At 42.4% G+C, this 18566-nt stretch overlaps 1 protein-coding gene and 1 long non-coding RNA gene across 2 annotated transcripts; both read left to right on the top strand.

The window, feature by feature from the left end:
* Nucleotides 1-1108: 1108 nt before the first annotated feature.
* Nucleotides 1109-14144, top strand: MYLK4 (myosin light chain kinase family member 4). Its single transcript, XM_054164018.1, has 9 exons — nt 1109-1249; nt 4025-4130; nt 5032-5125; nt 6237-6346; nt 7438-7579; nt 12416-12486; nt 13220-13348; nt 13828-13980; nt 14135-14144. Exons 1-9 carry the CDS (start codon nt 1213-1215, stop codon nt 14142-14144), a joined length of 852 nt encoding a protein of 283 aa, XP_054019993.1. The 5' UTR covers nt 1109-1212.
* A 1230-nt stretch (nt 14145-15374) lies between these two features.
* Nucleotides 15375-18097, top strand: LOC128897436 (uncharacterized). The gene is made up of 2 exons (XR_008462380.1): nt 15375-15463; nt 17660-18097. It is a non-coding gene; the product is annotated as an uncharacterized LOC128897436 (long non-coding RNA).
* Nucleotides 18098-18566: the final 469 nt, after the last annotated feature.

Genomic DNA, 18566 nt, shown 5'->3' with positions numbered 1-18566 from the left:
CAGTCCTGCTCTCAGGAAGAAGTTGATGAGCTTAACAAGGAAAATGCTGAGAGGGAAAGTTCTGTTCTGCTTCAAACAGATACCTCCAAATTTTGTAGTGGAGAGCCAGAAGAGAAAGGAGAAAATTTGGCTTTTGAAAGCTGCTATAATAATAGGGGAAGCTCCGTTCAGGAATCCTTCACTACAGAAAAGCAGCAAGAAGAAGATGCTGTTGATGATGCTTGTCAAAAGGTAACTGGGCAGAAGGCAGAGAGTGAGTCTTCAGCAGATGGGGAGAGGAAGCAGGAACATCAGGTGTCTGGAGATGAAAGACGAGAGGAGAGGAAGAATGAAAAGGAAGAAAATGCTGCTAAGAGTGAAAAAGATGTTGAGGAACCACCAGCTCCTTCCCAAACTGCAGATGAGGCAGAACAAAGCCATGAAGAAGAGGAACCAGAGGGGAGGTAAGATCTGAAGCTCAGGCTGCATATTCTTGAGAGACCTGTGCTTTAGAAAAACATGCAAAGTGACTGGTTAATGCAAATATTGGCGATAGTTCAGCCCAACACAAAAGTGTAAAATTTATCTCTCTGATCCAAGCTCTAAGCTGAAATTATACCTTTGAAAAAAGACAGTCTACTGTACACCATATGGGCAGTGTGCTTTGGTTGTTTGCTTTGGGAATAGGTTAGCAACATGGGAATTGTCTTAGGCTGCTCTTCCTCTCTTAGGAGAAGTATCCTATTGTTCATTTAAATACTTTGGCATCATATAACCTAGGAGCAAAGTAAGGTTAGATTAGGCCAGGTACTAACTGGGAAGTAAGTTACTGTACAATGTAGTAACTTAAGCAATAATGTAACAACATGAACATTTGGCCAGGCAAACTGATGAATTTGCTTGCTGTAGTTCTTTCTTTCCTTCATTGATATATAGCCTTCAGGGATAAACCAGTTTAAACTCTCAGGGACCTATGTGAACCTCTCTTCAAAGGTGAGATTGGTAGCCAAATGTTACATTTAGAAGAACCCAGGGTTTCAGTAATGGAGAAACAATTTGCTGTCATTATTAATTTGAGGGTCATTTTTATTTCTCAAAGCGAATATTGAAATAGTTTACTTTTAACCACGAAGCAAAAATAACCTAATGTTATCTGAATACAATATATGTGTAGGCTTTGTTCATCTGTGTTTCTAAATTTACTGTGTTTTAAGTGTACCCTGCTCTAACACCATGTTTTGTCCTTGCAGGTGTACAGGCTGCGAAAAAGGTACAGGAAATTATAGTTCAGTCACTGAGCAGACCTGCCAATTTGAGCATAGAAGTAGCAGTAAGCATTGAGTGAATGGTGAAGGCCTGTTCAAAGGTGCCAACAAGAAGAGAAAGCTAGATGCAGAATTTGCTGATGGCATATGTAAAACTAAAAAAAAGAAACAATTACAGGGAGTATTTCTAAAAACAAGGCATTTGATTCAGCTGGTATCATTGTGAAAATGAGAGGGAGACATCCACAGAAGAGAATGATTTTGTGATTGTTATTAATGGGGGAAAAGGAGTGCATGGTAGCTCTGATGGGGAGCAGTCGTTCATGGGCCACATCCTAACCTGCTGGAAAATAACACAGTTCTATTTGCTTCTATCTTAGAGGCTTCTATTCTGGCAGAAGTTGGCTGCAACTAATTTACTTCTGTCACAACTACTTGACCTAGTACTATTCTCTTTCCCTCTTGTTTTAACAATAGAACTAAACCTCCTAAGTGTAGAGTGGTGGGAGAAATTGTTTTGTGTGTGACAAAACTGGCCTGCAGAAGTGCTGAGAACCTGTGTTGACACAGTATCTGAAATGCTCTGGATGTAGCCTGTAAAACCAGCTTGCTCATATTCATACCGTTGCAATCTGAAGTGAGAACAACCACAGCCTATTAAACAAAGAAACACAGATTTTTGTGTGGAAGCCTGAGCGATGCAGTGGAGGAGCCAGATAAATGGTGCTCAGGCTCCAAACCCTGAGGCTGTGCTCACCAGAGATTTCTGATATTAGACCAGCTTGAGAATTTCAGTGCCTGTCCCTGTATATGAAATGAAGGCACATGAAAAGATGACCTGAAGGATTTGAAGATAGGTGTGTGTGCAAGCACAGGACTCAATTAATTTCATTGCTTTGGGAATGGGGGGAGAGTGGGAAAGGGAAATGTTTATTAAATGTTTGTGCTAGGCTTTCGTGGCAGGAAGCAGTAGTGTATTGAAACTTTAATATCTATAACCTCTCCTGAGCTCTGGCAGATTGTTAGGGATGACATAAAGTTTAGAGTGTCTCTCTCGGAACAACTTTGATCTGTAATGGAAGGTTGTTCTTGAATGGAGGGGAGATCCTCTCTGCTGTACAGGAAAAGGAGAATGGAGGGTCAGTCACTGAGAAAACCTTGAAGGCTATAACTTAGGCATAGTTTTAAAGAGGCACTCTGGCCTCTACATGAACACTCCCTTGCCCAAAGTTTGATACTGTTTGGGAGCTGAGCTTTCAGAAAGACATATTCTTTTGTCACTTAAATGCTGGGGCCCTTTGCCTTTCTCTAGTTAGAGCCAAACTCTGCCCTTTAGGGCAGGGGTTCACTTGGCATTGTATGGGTCTCAGTAAGGGGGAAAGGCCCATACCTGAGGTCCTGCAATTCAGACTCTGCAGAATCCGAAGTAGGTGGCAAACTTCCAGAAGCCCCAGCTTTTCATGATTCCTTGGCCATGAACTAACTTCCTGACCATGTAAGTTATTAACACTGTCAAAAAAATAATAATCTAGGTCCACAGCCAGTGTCCTGGAAAAATGGACATTCACTGTGAAAAAGGACGATCTACTACTCCATTAATGACCAAAGTGTTCCTGCCAGCTACATGCTGTCACAGTTTTTATTTTGTTTGTGTTTTTAATCATTTTCACTGTAGTAATGAGTGGTTTAAAAATTGCTCAACAAGCCTCACACAAAAAGGAGCCAGCATTCCAAACCAGGGAGCTCATGCTAAAATGCTGGGGCTCTAGCCCTCCCAACCAGTTGAAGAAGTATTTGTCACCTTGGTCAGCCAAAGGTCACTCTTGGGAGTATCAATCAAATGAAAAACAGCATGGGTGTGAAATTGAAGTTGCAACACCCTGTGAAAAATCCAAAGAGAAATATGGCATGCAGGGCTGGTCTCCAGCAAGGATTTTGACATCAGGACGGCAGAATAGTCCAGCATTTCGAGGTCTGGGCAATAATACCAGAGACCTGCATTTGTACCAAAACTCCCTAGCTTCTGCAGTGTGATGTTGGGAACCCATCACTTCTCTGTGCCCCTCTTCACTTTTTATCTGCCGTCTTTTTTTAAGGACAGAAATTCTCCAGAGCAGCACGTGACAGTTACCTACCACACCGGGTCCTGAGCCATACTGGAAATCCCAGGTGCTGCCTGCCAGGGTGAAACTCCCTCATGTGCACAAGCTCTAAATATGATCTTTGAAGGTGATGACCACACTGTGGAGAATGACAAGTTTTGTCAGTCAGTAGGGAAGGGGATTCTTCGCTATGAACAGCAAAAGCTGGGAAACGGCATCTTTCAGCTGGGCCCAGAGGAGAGCTCAGTCTCTCTTCACGCCCTACTGGAGAGTTTCAGTATATACTCACCTATTAACAGTCCTTGAGGGGGGAAAAAAAATTTATCAGAGAAAAAGCTGAATTCCTTCAAAACATATTGCTGAGGCCCTTTTTGAGCATGAAGCTACATTGGTTTACTCTAGCAGTTTTCACTCTTGCTACTGTTGTGCAGAAGATGCTGACTTGATAAAGGAGTGCTTTTCTTAGTAGTGTAGCTCCTCCAACCACCCTGTTTTCTGAGCCAGAGCTCCTGGAATAAAACTTCTTAACTAACAGAGAAAGACCTATCTATTAAACTTACTGTAGGTATATTCAGTTCTAAAATTATTTTATCTGGGACAAAGAGGGACTAAAATACAAGATAGACAGCCACTGCATGTATCCACTTACATGCTGTCTCTGTGTTTTGTCTACTGCAGATAACAGTCCTACTCCACCAGCACCATTTGACCACCGGATTGTCTCAGCCAAAAGGGTGGGGATCAGCAGTTACTATAATGTCAGTGAGAATGAAATCCTAGGAGGGTAAGTCATGTGAACCCAATGGAACACGAGGCACCAATTTACAGCTGTGCACCCCAGGAGGTGAGGGAAGCAATGTGCCTGGCTAGAGCTGCAGCCATCCACTTCTGCGCTCTAACAATATTTCAGAGAGAGATCAAAACAGGAGGCTGATTTTACTAAGTGAATTTTTGCTTAAGGTTTGGCACCATCAGATTTTGTTAGTGTTTAGTATTGTTCTAGGTCAGCTGCCCTCAGGCCTCCTGATGGGACTCCTAGAATAGAATAGACTAGACTAGACTAGAATAGAATAGAATAGAATAGAATAGACCAGGTTGGAAGAGACCTTCAAGATCATCGTGTCCAATGCTTTGGTATTTTACCTCACAATGCAGCCAGCAGGACATAGAGGCATGTTGCCTTCTTTCTACTAGTGGATCCCATCCCTGAAAACATATGCACATTTTCAGACAGAACAGCAGCTAATCTGACAGGTAATGTAGCTAGCTGATCTCTCACAGTGATATTGTTTAGGAGAGAGTGATGTTGCCATTTTTGATGGCAGTGTCATCTGGGGTAAGGTTTTATTTTGTTATGAAATCACAACCCTTGGAGGAGAGGGATGGGATGGAGAGTGGCAGACTGTGCACACAAGTGAGTTCTTGCCCTTACAGTATGTTGACTTCTTCAGGATTAGTCATTGCAGGTTGTGAGGTGAGTCATACAAGTGGGACAGTATCAGCTAGAATAGTGTGTGATTTTGGCATGTCTGAATCGAGTAGTTGCAACTGTAATCTACACAACAAAACAGCAGCAACAGAGCAATTGGAATAGCATATTTCTGGTGTTTGTAACCAGTTTTACCTTCAGGGCTGGCACCAGTACCACTGGATGATTTTTATCTTCTCTTTTTTTTCTTCCCTAGTGGGCGATTTGGCCAAGTGTACAAATGTGAAGAGAAAGCAACAGGTCTGAAGCTAGCAGCCAAAATTATAAAAGCAAGAGGTCCTAAACAGAAGGTTGGTAGAACATCACATGGATCTTTCATTCCCCAGTGGATCCCATATTTTTTTTCAGTTGCATACAGACCACGGCCAAGCAGCTCACAAGCCAGCACAGTCATAGGACCTGCTGGACTAGCACTGGCTCAAATTCTGTTTCACTCTCCTCCAGAACCTTCAGTCAGTCAGCAAAGTCTTTTGGGGAAAATTTTCCTCAAAACCCTTATTTTTTCTAGCTTTGTTTTCATCTATGCATGTTTCTTTGGTTTTTCTCTTTTGCTTTCTGCCATTAAATCTACTACTGGGTTTTGTTTTTGTTTTTTTTTTGGTGTTGTTTGTGGTTTTTTTTAATGGCAAAAACATTTGTCAGGCCTGTGGCATAGCATATTCCCTCCTGAGCACACTGTAGCCTTTGCTGCAGTGACTTGATGTCATTTGTGAGGGATGCTGATAACAGGTGTGATCTGGGCTCCAGACATCAGCACAAATACAGAAGAGAATTAGTCTGTGTTGCAACCTCATGACCACCCAGTGCTTGCTTTCACAGGAAAGACATGCTCAACATTCTTTGTGTGACAGTGGTGGCATTAATGACATTCAAAAGAAGGATTTGCCTCAGTTAACTGGAGCTGCTAAAGTATAGCTGTGGATAAGCTGGTCACTAAGAATCCCTTTGTAGTCAATGGAGAGGGATTTGCCCACCCTAAACAGCACATCTAAAATAGCTGGACTCAATGGAGGTACCAGTTCTCACTCCTCTCTGCCTGCTGAGGAGGTTCTGTGGACTGTCCTGGACATTTCTTGAAGAGCTTTATTTTATACACCTACACCTGGTTGAGTCAACTCCTTTTCTTCTTCTCCCTTTACATGCCTGTGAACCCACCACTTGTTCATGTGGGTTTTCCCTTCCTTTTCCCTTAAACTGAAACAGTTCCTCACTCAAGCTTTGAGTTGAGTCTAGTAGCACCTATAGCCTTCTCATCTACCACTGCAGGAGCAGTGAAAGGAAAATCCTGTGTTTGGTTGCCACCAGTGAAGATAATGTAGATGTCTGGTTCAAACTATGTCCTGTTTCACATAGCTTTCTTAGAGCAAGGGATTTTGTAACAATACTCATGACTCTTTGCAGGATGAAGTAAAGAATGAAATCAATGTTATGAACCAGCTGAATCATGTGAACCTCATCCAGCTATATGATGCCTTTGAATCAAAAAATGACATTGTACTAGTCATGGAATAGTAAGTCTGTTCTTTTCCTTCCCTTTTTGCCTTTACCACTTCTGCTACAGTTGTCCATTTCTTTCTTACTTTCCCCTGAAATTAGAAATAGAGCTTCTTACAGGTGGAAATAACATAGGAAAGATGTTCTCAGGAACAACAATAAAAAAAGGAATTTAAAAGAAAAGCTTTCCCACTCAACTATTTTGTGCATTTGTTTTTCAATGCCACCTCCCTGATGCTGTAAAGCCATTGCTCTGTTTGAAGACAGTGCTGTGTTATACATCTTCTCATTGATATCTGATTTAATTCGTGACAGCTAAGAAACAGAGCTCCCAGACCTCTTGAGTTCTGTGAGAAAAATGAGAAGGCATCTTAACACCATGGAGGAGGAGCCATTTCTAGCTGTTTTGCCTAATCCTTATAGTGGGTGCCTGAATGGATAAACCTGATTGTTGTGCTGGGTTATCAGGCTAATTAGGCACAAAATAGCTGCCTTAAAATCAAGTTAAGGAGATGTCTTGTGGAAGCCAAAAAGGGTGTAACTAAAACTTGGAAAGACACAGCAGAAGGCTTGAGGTTACATAAGCTTGATTATTCTGGACAAATTCATATGGTCCTCTGAATTTGGTCTGAATGATTACCATATCACAAAAGGTAAATGTGCAGCTATGGGTGGGTAAGCTGGAGGCATTCTGAAATGTCATGAGAAATTGTTGACTTTAGATTCAATTTGAAGTTTTGGATCATGTCCCTTTTAAACTCAGAGGGAGGAGACAGTGGATTCTCCAGCATGATGTCCTGGTTTTCCATGTGACTTTATTAATTTCACTAACAAAAAATGATGGCTCAAGACAGCATAATATTCAAATGTCAAGACTTTCATACTTACCAATGGATGGGCGACTGGACTCTCAGACTTTGAAGCAGTTCAGGCCAGTATGCATCAGAACCCAGTTCTTGGAAAGTACAGAGTACAAGCTCATGTTGTAGACCCACCATACTGAACTTGACTGTGAATGATCCAGTCAGCAGCAGAAGTACAGTATTGCTCTAACTGCATGGGATTGGATTTGGATTGCATCACTGCTGTATTGCCTTTCTCTCTTCAGTGTGGAAGGAGGAGAGTTATTTGACCGAATTATTGATGAAAACTGCAATTTGACAGAGATGGATACGATCTTGTTCATGAAGAACATCTGTGAGGGAATTCAGTACATGCACCAAATGTACATTCTTCATTTGGATCTCAAGGTAACAAACTGAGATGTATGTTTTGTCCAATGACAGCTGTGGAAAGGCCATACAGCTAGCAAATTCCTGTGCAGAAACAACAAAGGGCCTAATTCTGCTTTCCTTAGTCCAATGTGTATTTACTTTAACCACACTGAGATCTGTTAAATTACTACAGGGGTAAGTAAATTAGATGGGAATTGTGGCTGTATGTGGTCAAGCCTCGTAGCACTTGAATTTTCCAGACTGATTTTACAGAAAGCTTGCAGCTGACTACAAATACCTTGCTATTTTCAATATTGGTGTTTGGATATGAAGATATTGTGCAAATATTATGTAATTCAACTGCAGAAGATCTCTGTTTTATACATCAGCCACGGGGTGACAATTATCCCCATTTTTTACCAGGCATGACTGAGTGGAACTAAATGCAAGGGTCATTCAGGATCAGTGGAAACCCTGCACATCTTTCTGAAGGCTACACAACACTGCTGTTGTCATGAAAGGCATCAATAAATAGCCATTTTAAGGGAAAAGATGTTAAAATGTACCCTGCTAAAATGAAAGAAATAAAAATAGACAGTGGCTGATGTAACAAATCTAGTATGTCTGTGTTGGGTTAGGCTATAGCTTGTAGTGCAGCTGAGAGCTCCAAGATGGTGGCAGATTCCCTGCCACATACTTGCTTAGTTATCTGGACCTACTAGCTCTTAGCACAAAAAGTACCCTAACTTAATTTTACAAACAAATCCACCACTTGCCCATTCACAGAATCATAGAATCACAAAATGTTAAGGACTGGAAGGGACCTCGAAAGATCATCTAGTCCATCCCCCCTGCCAGAGCAGGATCACCTGCACCAGATCACAAAGGAACACATCCAGGTGGGTTTTGAATATCTCCACAGAGGGAGACTCCACAACCCCCTGGGACAGCCTGTTCCAGTGTTCCACTATCCTCACAGTGAAAATTATTTTCCTCATGTTTACATGGAACTTCTTATGCCTCAACTCCCACCCATTGCCCCTTTTCCTGTTATTTGGCATCCCCAAGAAGAGCCTGACTCCATCCTCTTGGCACTCACCCTTTATATATTTATAAACATTAATGAGGTCACCCCTTAGTCACCTCTTCTCCAAGCTAAAGAGACCCAGCTCCCTCAGTCTCTCTCAATCTCTACTCCGGTGCATGGCTAATGGTTAACTGTCACCTCTTAGAAAACATTTAGCATTTATCATTAGCCTGTACATTTGACCTGGCTCTTTCTCCCTTATTTTAATCAAATAATAGACTTGTTTCTTACCTCTGTTTAGTGCAGGAATAAAACAGGAGGATGTCTTTAATTTTATGACTGGCAATAAAGCTTCCTAGTGATTCCTGAGCTTTGCAGCAAAGCAAAAATAAACAAAAAGTGCATAAGATGGCTTTCTCTCTGGTGAGATTTTTATTACAGCTGCTGGTTTTGGCTTGCAATAACTCAGCTAATATAGTACATCTTTAACGTTGTTAACATATATATTATTGCAGTGGTTAAGCAAAGAAGCAGATGCTTGTTGGGACCTGTTTAAGTTGCTCATCTATGACCACACTCACCTTTTTAGAATAGAATAGAATAGAATAGAATAGAATAGAATAGAATAGAATAGAATAGAATAGAATAGAATAGAATAGACCAGGTTGGAAGAGACCTTCAAGATCATGGTGTCCAACCTATCATCCAACACCACCTAATCAACTAAACCATGGCACCAAGCGCCCCATCCAGTCTACTCCTAAACACCTTCACCACCTCCCTGGGCAGCCCATTCCAATGGGCAATCATTCTTTCTATGAATAATTTCTTCCCAGCATCCAGCCTAAACCTCCCCTGGCACAGCTTGAGACTGTCCTTTTGTTCTGGTGCTGGTTGCCTGGGAGAAGAGACTAGCCGCCTCCTGTCTACAACCTCCCTTCAGGTAGCTGTAGAGAGCAATAAGGTCTGCCCTGAGCCTCCTTCTCTCCAGGCTAAGCAACCCCAGCTCCCTCAGCCTCTCCTCATAGGGCTTGTGCTCCAAACCCCTCCCCAGCTTTGTTGCCCTTCTCTGGACTCGTTCCAGCAACTCAACATCTTTCCTAAACTGAGGGACCCAGAACTGGACACAGTACTCAAGGTGTGGCCTAACCAGTGCAGTGTACAGGGGGAGAATGACCTCCCTGGTTCCTGCTGGCAACACTGTTCCTGATACAGGCCAGGACGCCCTTGGCCTTCTTGGCCACCTGGGCACACTGCTGGCTCATGTTCAGCCTGCTATCAACCAGTACCCCCCAAGTCCCTTTCTGCCTGGCCCCTCTCCAGCCACTCTGACCCCAGCCTGTAGCACTGCATGGGCTTGCTGTGGCCAATGTGTAGAACCTGGCACTTAGATGTGTTAAATCTCATGCTGCTGGACTCTGCCCATCTGTCCAGCCTGTCAAGGTCCCTCTGCAGAGCCCTTCTACCCTCTAACAGATCAAGTCTGCACAGTTCTTTGGGAGGCATTAATTATGTTCTTGGAGATGGCACATTTTAAATATGAAGTCAAACTACTGACAAAAAGATACACATAGAATCCAAGAAATTCTTCCCAGAAGCTTCTTTTCATGTACTTGCCAGCTATGGCTTCTCCCTTCTTTTTTGCTTGTTCATAGATTGCTGTCAGGAGCAAATAAGTTTTGGGAAGGAAGCCTGAAAGAAAATCATCCTGACTAGAATCATCTAGGACCTCAGAAATTATGGACATATGGTGTTTTAGAAGTCCTACATGTAAAATGAATTAGTAATGGTGACAAAGGTTAACTAATGCTTTAAGTGTTGAAGGCTGTTTTGTTTCAAAGAGGACTGAATGTGCAACAAGATGGAGTAGCTATAAAATTGCTGGCAGAGGATAGGAGCCTGTATTTGAGGTATTTATGTTTGAAAGACAATTGGCCAAATTCTGTTCTCAGGCTCTTCTGTATGAATTTGGAGTAATTCTAGGATTCCTGCCAGGCAAGTGAAGAACAGCATTTGGCCCTGTGAAAATCCAGAAGGATTTAACCTGTGAATCTTAACTTTTCCTAAAATATCTGACAAAAGCATAAAGTTGATGTAACCAGCTTAGTATGTCAGTGTTAATCAGATAGTTACTGCCAGAGCATTCGTGAACTCAGAAACTTGCAGCTGTAAGATAAACTTCAAAGCCCACCAAATTAATATTGATTTTATTTCTTCATTGTTAAAAAAAATAAATAAAAAAATCTGTGTCACAGAATCACAGAATCACCAAGGGTGGAAGGGAGCTCAAAGATCATCAAGTCCAACCTGTCACCACAGACCTCATGACTAAACCACGGCACCAAGCGCCACATCCAATCCCCTCTTGAACACCTCCAGGGATGGTGACTCCACCACCTCCCTGGGCAGCACATTCCAATGACGAATGACTCTCTCAGTGAAGAACTTTCTCCTCACCTCCAGCCTAAACTTCCCCTGGTGCAGCTTGAGACTGTGTCCTCAGAGTGGCTGGAGAGCAGTCAGGCTGAGAGGGACCTGGGGGTGCTGGTCGACGGTAGACTGAACATGAGCCTGCAGTGTGCCCAGGCAGCTAAGAGGGCCAATGGCATCCTGGCCTGCATCAGGAACAGTGTGGCCAGCAGGAGCAGGGAGGTCATTCTGCCCCTGTACACTGCACTGGTTAGGCCGCACCTCGAGTACTGTGTCCAGTTCTGGGCCCCTCAGTTTAGGAAGGATGTTGACTTGCTGGAACGAGTCCAGAGAAGAGCAACAAAGTTGGTGAGGGGTTTGGAACATAAGCCCTACGAGGAGAGGCTGAGGGAGCTGGGGTTGCTTAGCCTGGAGAAGAGGAGACTCAGGGGTGACCTTATTACTCTCTACAACTACCTGAAGGGAGGTTGTAGACAGACAGATGTTGGTCTCTTCTCCCAGGCAAGCAGTACCAGAACAAGAGGACACAGTCTCAGGCTGCGCCAGGGGAGGTTCAGGCTGGATGTTAGAAAAAAGTTCTATACAGAAAGAGTGATTGCACATTGGAATGGGCTGCCTGGGGAGGTGGTGGAATCGCCATCACTGGAGGTTTTTAGGAGAAGACTTGACAGGGTGCTTGGTGCTGTGGGTTAGTTGCTTGGGCGGTGTTGGATTGGTGATGGGTTGGACGCGATGATCTTGAAGGTCTCTTCCAACCTGGTTTATTCTATGTATTCTATGTATTCTATGTATTCTCTTGTTCTGTTGCTGGTTGCCTGGGAGAAGAGACCAACCCCCTCCTGGCTACAACCACCCTTTAGGTAGTTGTAGACAGCAATGAGGTCACCCCTGAGCCTCCTCTTCTCCAGGCTAAACAATCCCAGCTCCTTCTGCCTCTCCTGGTAGGGCTTGTGCTCGAGGCCTCTCACCAGCCTTGTTGCCCTTCTCTGGACACGTTCAAGTGTCTCAATGTCCTTCTTAAACTGAGGGGCCCAGAACTGGACACAGCACTCAAGGTGTTGTCAGCTTATTAAGTCTGTAAATTCCCAGTGTCAACATCCTGAAACCTGTCTTTGGAAGTCTGCATTCTCTGTCCCTCTCCCTCTAATGAGTTCTTTATCTGAACTGCTGCCTAATCTCAAATTGGCTGGCCAAGAAGAAGTAAAATCAGTTGCAAGGCACAGAATACAGGACCCCAGTTGCCCTGGGTTAGCTGGGGTGGAGCACTCATGCAGAGAAATCTGAACATGGAGGAAAGCAAAAGGTGCTTATGAGATGTTTGGTGTGGGTTTAGTGTTTCTTTCCCTACAGTTTCCTAAAAGGCCAGTTTTTCATACTTGTTTCTCACTGAAGTGTTTCTTGGTTTCTCTTGGCAGCCTGAGAATATTCTGTGCGTGAACCGAGAAGCAAATCAAATAAAAATTATTGATTTTGGATTGGCAAGAAGGTATGTGCCCATGTTCTTGCTCACCATAAATCAGCTAGGAAACTGTGAAAAAACAAGCATTGCACCTCTACAATGACATGTGTGATACATGATCATCACTGACCCTTCTTAGAACAAATTTAGGGTGTCTCTTTGAACCAGGGAAATCTTTTAGTAAGGAAAGCTTGGAGCTGAATCAAAAAGATTTGCTCTGAAGCCTGTTTTCAGGCAGAAGGTTGAAAGAGGGCTGATTCTGACTAAGCATTCTGACAGCTAAAATGGACAAAATCAGTGATGCATCTTGTCTGGTCTCTTGTCTCTGATGATAGGAGATTTTTCAAAGAAGAGTATAAGAGACCATCAAGGGTTGTTACAATATGCCCTATGCTATATCACTTTCCAGTTTAATTAGGTACCATAACCTCACTGAAGGATTTACTGGTTAAAAATTCCATGCTCATGATATGGAGAAGTCCCAAAAGGGTGATATCAACTGCTCTGAGGAGTCCTTGAAATCTGAGTATTTTCCTTTGTACATCAGTTGGGGTTTGCACTAAAGCACGATATAAAGCTTGCAAAGATTTTTCATTCTCTATATGGGTATATTTACTTTTACTTTATATCTCTGTCTGTCCTTCTTTTCCTTCTGAGTTTCCTGTATGCTCCTGAAATCCCTCTAAGTGCTGGACAACTTACAATGGAACTTTAATTGCAGCTGTAATTGATGCCCTCTGTTAATGATTGCATTTCCTAGGTATAAACCCAGGGAAAAACTTCGAGTTAACTTTGGAACTCCAGAATTTCTTGCCCCTGAAGTTGTGAGCTATGAGTGTGTCTCCTTTCCTACAGACATGTGGAGCGTAGGAGTCATTGCTTATATGCTGTAAGTAGGATTCAGTATCTGCTTTGTAAGATGTTTCTAAGCTGAACTGTGCCAGCCAACCACATTTGTTGCTATGCTGGAAGATTGACCAAATCTGTACCCAAAATAGAAAATGTAGGCTTCTTTCCAAAGTCTGTATTCAGTAATCTCTCCCCTCTTCAAATCTCTGTAAACTTAACCTTCTTTGTTTCATTGCACATCTCTCATGAGTGCTTGAGCCTCACACTTCCACAATAACATAGGCTGCTTGATAAGCTCCCAGTAGGTATGTGCAAGAGTGGTCTGGGAAGGTTTGCTAGGGAAGGAGGGTGGTTATTTAGACATGTAAATAGAAGAGCAAATGTGAAGCGTCTGAAGACTTTCTTAGACAGTAACATATCCCAAGATAGTCCAGGAGTGATAGAATAGGTGGCACATTGGAGGTCATGTACAGAAAGAGGAAAAGACAGGAGGATTGAACATCTTTCTCTTTACTTTAGCCTCAGTGGATTGTCTCCTTTTTTGGGTGATAATGACAATGAAACCCTCAACAACGTCCTGTCTTGTTGCTGGGATTTTGAAGTGGAGGAATTTCGAGGTGTTTCTGATCAGGCCAAAGATTTCATCTCAAAGCTTCTCACCAAGGAGAAAAGGTATATAATCCTTTGCAAAGTGTGTTCCATGTCATTGTGTTATAGTTGTGTCACTTGTGTTGCTCCATTGCAGAACTCTTGTGACTTAAGTTATTTTATGTCCATATAGAACATTATAATGCCACTTTGTTGATGTTGTTCATTGTGTCCATAGAGCACTCTAAAATTATCTGAATAAAGTTTTGCCGTGAAGCAAAACTTACTTCATGGTTTAGCTGCCATCTGGTGTAGTGTCCTGAAATGACAGCATTTCATGCTGGCAGAACTTATGACCTGTAGGAGATAATTGTTGAATTGTAAGATTCTGGGACAAACACTTACTAGCATTCTGATTTTCCTTTAGCTGGAGATTAAGTGCAGCTGCTGCCTTAAAACACCCATGGTTGTCAGACCACAAGCTCCACTGCAGACTCCAGGTCCCTCAATTTAACTATGCTTGTGCATTGTAGATCTGCTGTTGCATTCTTGTGTTGCCACATCACTATTTGCTCTGACATTTTTCTTATCTGTGTCTTGAGTCTTCCTTGCTGCTGCATTACTGTGAGCCACTTGTGTCCCCTTGCTTATTTTTTTAGCTGCTATAGTTTGCATGCTCACACTTGCTCATCAGTTCCTGCATATCTGGGAAGAAATATATAATCATGCATTTGCTGTGTGTTGCTGAGTGGATCTATTTGTTAGCAAAATAAGAGTATTTACCAAAAAAAGGCACTGAGTTACCACATAAAAATTGAGCTTCCCCTCTGGGGATGATTCTGCTTCCTTTGCAAACTTTTTCAGGCTCTCCCAAAGTCCCCCATGAGTGCTGTTCGATTTCATCCTGCCTCTTCCTAAGGGATACCTTTCCCAGCAGAGCTTGGAACCTCACCCAATGCATATCTTTGTACTTGAGCACCTTCTTGCCCTTCAAGAGTAGCCAGCTTAGTGGCAAACACAAAAGAAGCAGTTGTTTGTTGACAAACAATTCAGTTGAGCTGAGCTGGAGGGTCAATAAGGTTTTCAATAATTTTGTTTGTTAAGTAGCCAGTGAGTTTGGGAGATTCACACCATTGATGAGCTCACTGTTGGCTAGTTCTGAGTGGCTCAGTGGTTCATGAGGGGATAATTTGAAGCAGGTTTCAGAGTTTTTATAGCATCTGAAGTGCAGCATTCACTCCCTCCTTTACGGGCAAAGCACATCTATGTTAGATAAAGCAACTGCTGTATTGCTTTGCAAATTAGCTTTACTAAATATGCTGATGTGCAGTGTTTTGCCATTCTATTAACTAGAGGTAAGATGTAATTGGCCTTCAATTAATGTTCCAATAATGACATCTTCCTTTTTTCCCCTCTTTTTCCCGCCCCCCCCCCCCTTTTTTTCCTTTTTTTTTTTTTTTTTTTTTTCCTTTTCTTTGCTTCTTTTCCCATAGAAGAAGGCTAAAAGTGACTTCGTGTCCCAGGCACCCCCGGCTCAATAACCTCTGAAAGAGCTGCCAGACAGAAGGTTTGTTTCAGGTCCCAAGCATTTCTTCAAACATAAATGCTGTAGCCCCTGCAGAAGGGCTCAGCGGGCAGCTGGAAACTTTGCGTAGTCCAAAGCGCACAGTCCAGTCTGTATTCACCACCACCCCTGCTGTTGTCTGGAAAGCAGTTGAAATGCACACTGGCCCTATCACTTGTACCAAGTCCCAGCAATGTGCAAGAAAAAAATAATAAAAATCATATATATATGAAGCCATATGTGCTGCAAACCCTTGCCATTTTAGAGGGAATGTTTATACTCCCACTGGCTCTCATGGGGCAAGGTTTCACCCAATAATTTTCCTGTGTTGAAAGCTTTCAGCTTTTCATGCTGTGGTTAGGAGTAGGGTTTTTAAAAGGGTAGAAATATGAAAAGTAATTACTTTTTAGCAGAAGCATGGACCAGACCCTCAGGGCAGCTCCATTGCTCCACTGACTGCAGTGAAATTAAACCGAGGTCTCCCCTAAAAGAAGCTGCTCCACGCTTTCAAGGGCCCAGTTCTTCTGGGGTTCTTCTTTGCCTGTTGAGCCTGTAGCAACCCAAACAATTTTGACAGACCCTCTCTCTCTGCCCTGTTGTTTCTAGCTCCCAGTCTTTGCTCTTTCATTAATAAACACTTCATTAGTGGTTCTCAGGCTGTCTTGGTTGCCTCCCATGGGGATTAGGGACACTCAAGTCTGCTCTTATGTTCTTTTTCTGGTCTTTGACCAGAGCATGCTCACTCAAGCTACCTCAAGCAGTATGGTATCTCCATAAACCAGGACACCAATTCCCACAGACGCTTTTACCAGCTACTACAGAAATTGGTACCTCTGTTGAAGGACCATGGGAACCACTCAAAGGTTCTGGGGCATCTCTGGGCAAAACTCAGTGGAGGGTCATGATATGAACAAGACTGAGAACACACACAATGTAGAAACCACTACCCTGTAGTCATGCATCATGAGTAACAACCAGGACGCCAAAATAATAGTGGAGCACATTTCACCACAAGCAAGTTTTTAATGCTGCCATCATCCATCATCTGCTTGGTAGAGCAAGTGATGTACTGGGTTGTAAAGTGATGTAAAAAAGAGAGTATTGTGAGAGAGAGGTTGAAACTCTTGTTCTGTTTTGACTAAGTAAGATTAAACCAGATTTTGTACTGTGTCGTGTTGTAACATAGAATTTGATGGTCATTAAAGGAGCTGTCTGGGGGGCTTTGCACTACTTTTCCATTCCATGCTGGAGGTCAGTGAGGTATCATTATTCTTGCTCTCTGAAGCAACTTCCTGATATGTCTGAGCATCAACCTTTGTAGTGGAAATCAGGTAGGAATTCCTTCCACTTCATTGGTGCTGGGACAGGTTACAGGAGGCTTTGGTCCAGTCACCTGGGTGCTCCTGTGTAGCAGTTTTCTAAACAGCTTTTCATAGACTGTGTTTTATCTCTTTCCCATTCCAAGCCACAGCAACCAAATGGTGAAAATCCTCCCCCTCTAATGCAGGACACACTGTATTAGAACATTTTTCTATTACAACCAAACTCAACTTTGAGATAAATTGATTGTCCAACAGCAGTCAAAATTATGTTTAAATAAACTTTTCATAGTAACCTACCCATGATCTAACTTGCAGGAAAGCCTGGGTTTGGCTTTTGCTGTGTTATTTCCTCTCTGTGTGTTTTTCTTCTTGCAGTTTATTTGAGTTTACTTAATGAGTGGATCTAAAGTCATAGCAGTGCTTTGTTTTTAAAGAATCTCTTCAGCTATTTTTATCAGGCAAGTGGTATGGTTACCACATTTAACCCAAAATAATACACTCGAGTGCCAGTTAATTTAGACCTGGAATTATAAATGCTTGCAGTGGTAACGCAAATAAATAGATAGGTTTGTAGCATGCCTTTTCATGCTGGGACCTGTATGAAAGGAGAGGCAAAAAAGCAGAGTAGCTGCATTTCAAGAGAGACTTCCAGGACCATTTCTGGACTTAACAAAGAAGCCTTGTCTTTTTAATGTTGTATAAACCATGTCACAAATAAGGTGACTGCAAGAACCCTTTGTAAGCAAGAAGCTTCAGCTCTGCTAGCTTTTCCTTATGCACAAAGAAACCACCATGTGGTTGTCCTAGAACGCCTAACCAAATAAAAAGAATGGTATACTGCTGAATTAACTGGATTCTTGTTTTGTTTATTTTGCAGAAAAGCTGCTGTGTGGTTACTGCTGCTAAGAGATTTGAAAATATAGCAGTCCTGGTGCTTTACCCTCCTGCCGTGACCGAGACTTCTACTGAATGGACCAACAGCACTTTAGCTGCAGGACAAGTCCCAGCATTGCTGAGCTGCTTCTTTTCTATTCAGCTGTTGAAAGAAGGAAAGTTTTTCTCCAGATTGCAGGAAGGTGTTTCTTCTAGAACATCATGTTCTCCATGTCTGGGAGTGCGACATTAGCTTGGATTCATAATGAGCTAATTTGTCTTACATTCTCATTTACTTATCGAAGGCTCCTTAAGGTTCAAATTAGCAGGTTAAATTGACTGTTTCTCATCTCAGTGCAGAGGGCAGTCTGTCACTGTGTTACATCTGCAGCCAAGGTTGATTTGACACTGGAGTCAAATAATGTTAAAAAAAAAAATAAAATTGAAAAAAAAAGAAAAAGAATCCAGTCAATTTAAAGCTGCCTTATGTGGAAGATTTGAAGTTTGTTTTTCTTGTCACACTCAAATGAGCTAAGGATTAGCTCAACCCAAGTTAAAGCCATGTTAATGGAACACCAGTGAAGTGAGAAATGAGGCTTTCCTTGCGCATAGGTGGATTTGCTGCAACTGTGGTACGATGCATTGTAGGATTTTTTTTTAGCCCAATGAATTACTGTTCACCTTTAAATACACCTGGATTAATTAAACAGGAGAGAGAACAAGGCAGTATTCACTTGCGCTCGTGCAGGCTTTGCTCTCCAATGTGCAAGGAAAACTCAGTGATTTTAACAGAAGGCAACTTTATCCCAGCTAATTGGTTTAATGCTGATAGGACTGATTAAGAGCATTGGCAAAGGGAGACTCAGATTCCTGTTCATTATAACCTCTGGCTACAGGCCCAAATGAAAATC

Source organism: Dryobates pubescens, chromosome 9, assembly GCF_014839835.1.
Source record: "Dryobates pubescens isolate bDryPub1 chromosome 9, bDryPub1.pri, whole genome shotgun sequence".
Taxonomy (NCBI): Eukaryota; Metazoa; Chordata; class Aves; order Piciformes; family Picidae; genus Dryobates; species Dryobates pubescens.
Note: the sequence above shows the minus strand (reverse complement) of the source record. Positions and strands in the feature narration are given on the sequence as shown.

Bases quoted from the DNA above. Each gene is read 5' to 3' on its own strand.
- MYLK4 (XM_054164018.1), top strand. From the start codon at position 1,213: ATGTTTTGTCCTTGCAGGTGTACAGGCTGCGAAAAAG. The intron at 1,250-4,024 runs GTACAGGAAATT...TGTCTACTGCAG, and splicing joins GTGTACAGGCTGCGAAAAAG to ATAACAGTCCTACTCCACCA. The intron at 5,126-6,236 runs GTTGGTAGAACA...GACTCTTTGCAG, and splicing joins CAAGAGGTCCTAAACAGAAG to GATGAAGTAAAGAATGAAAT.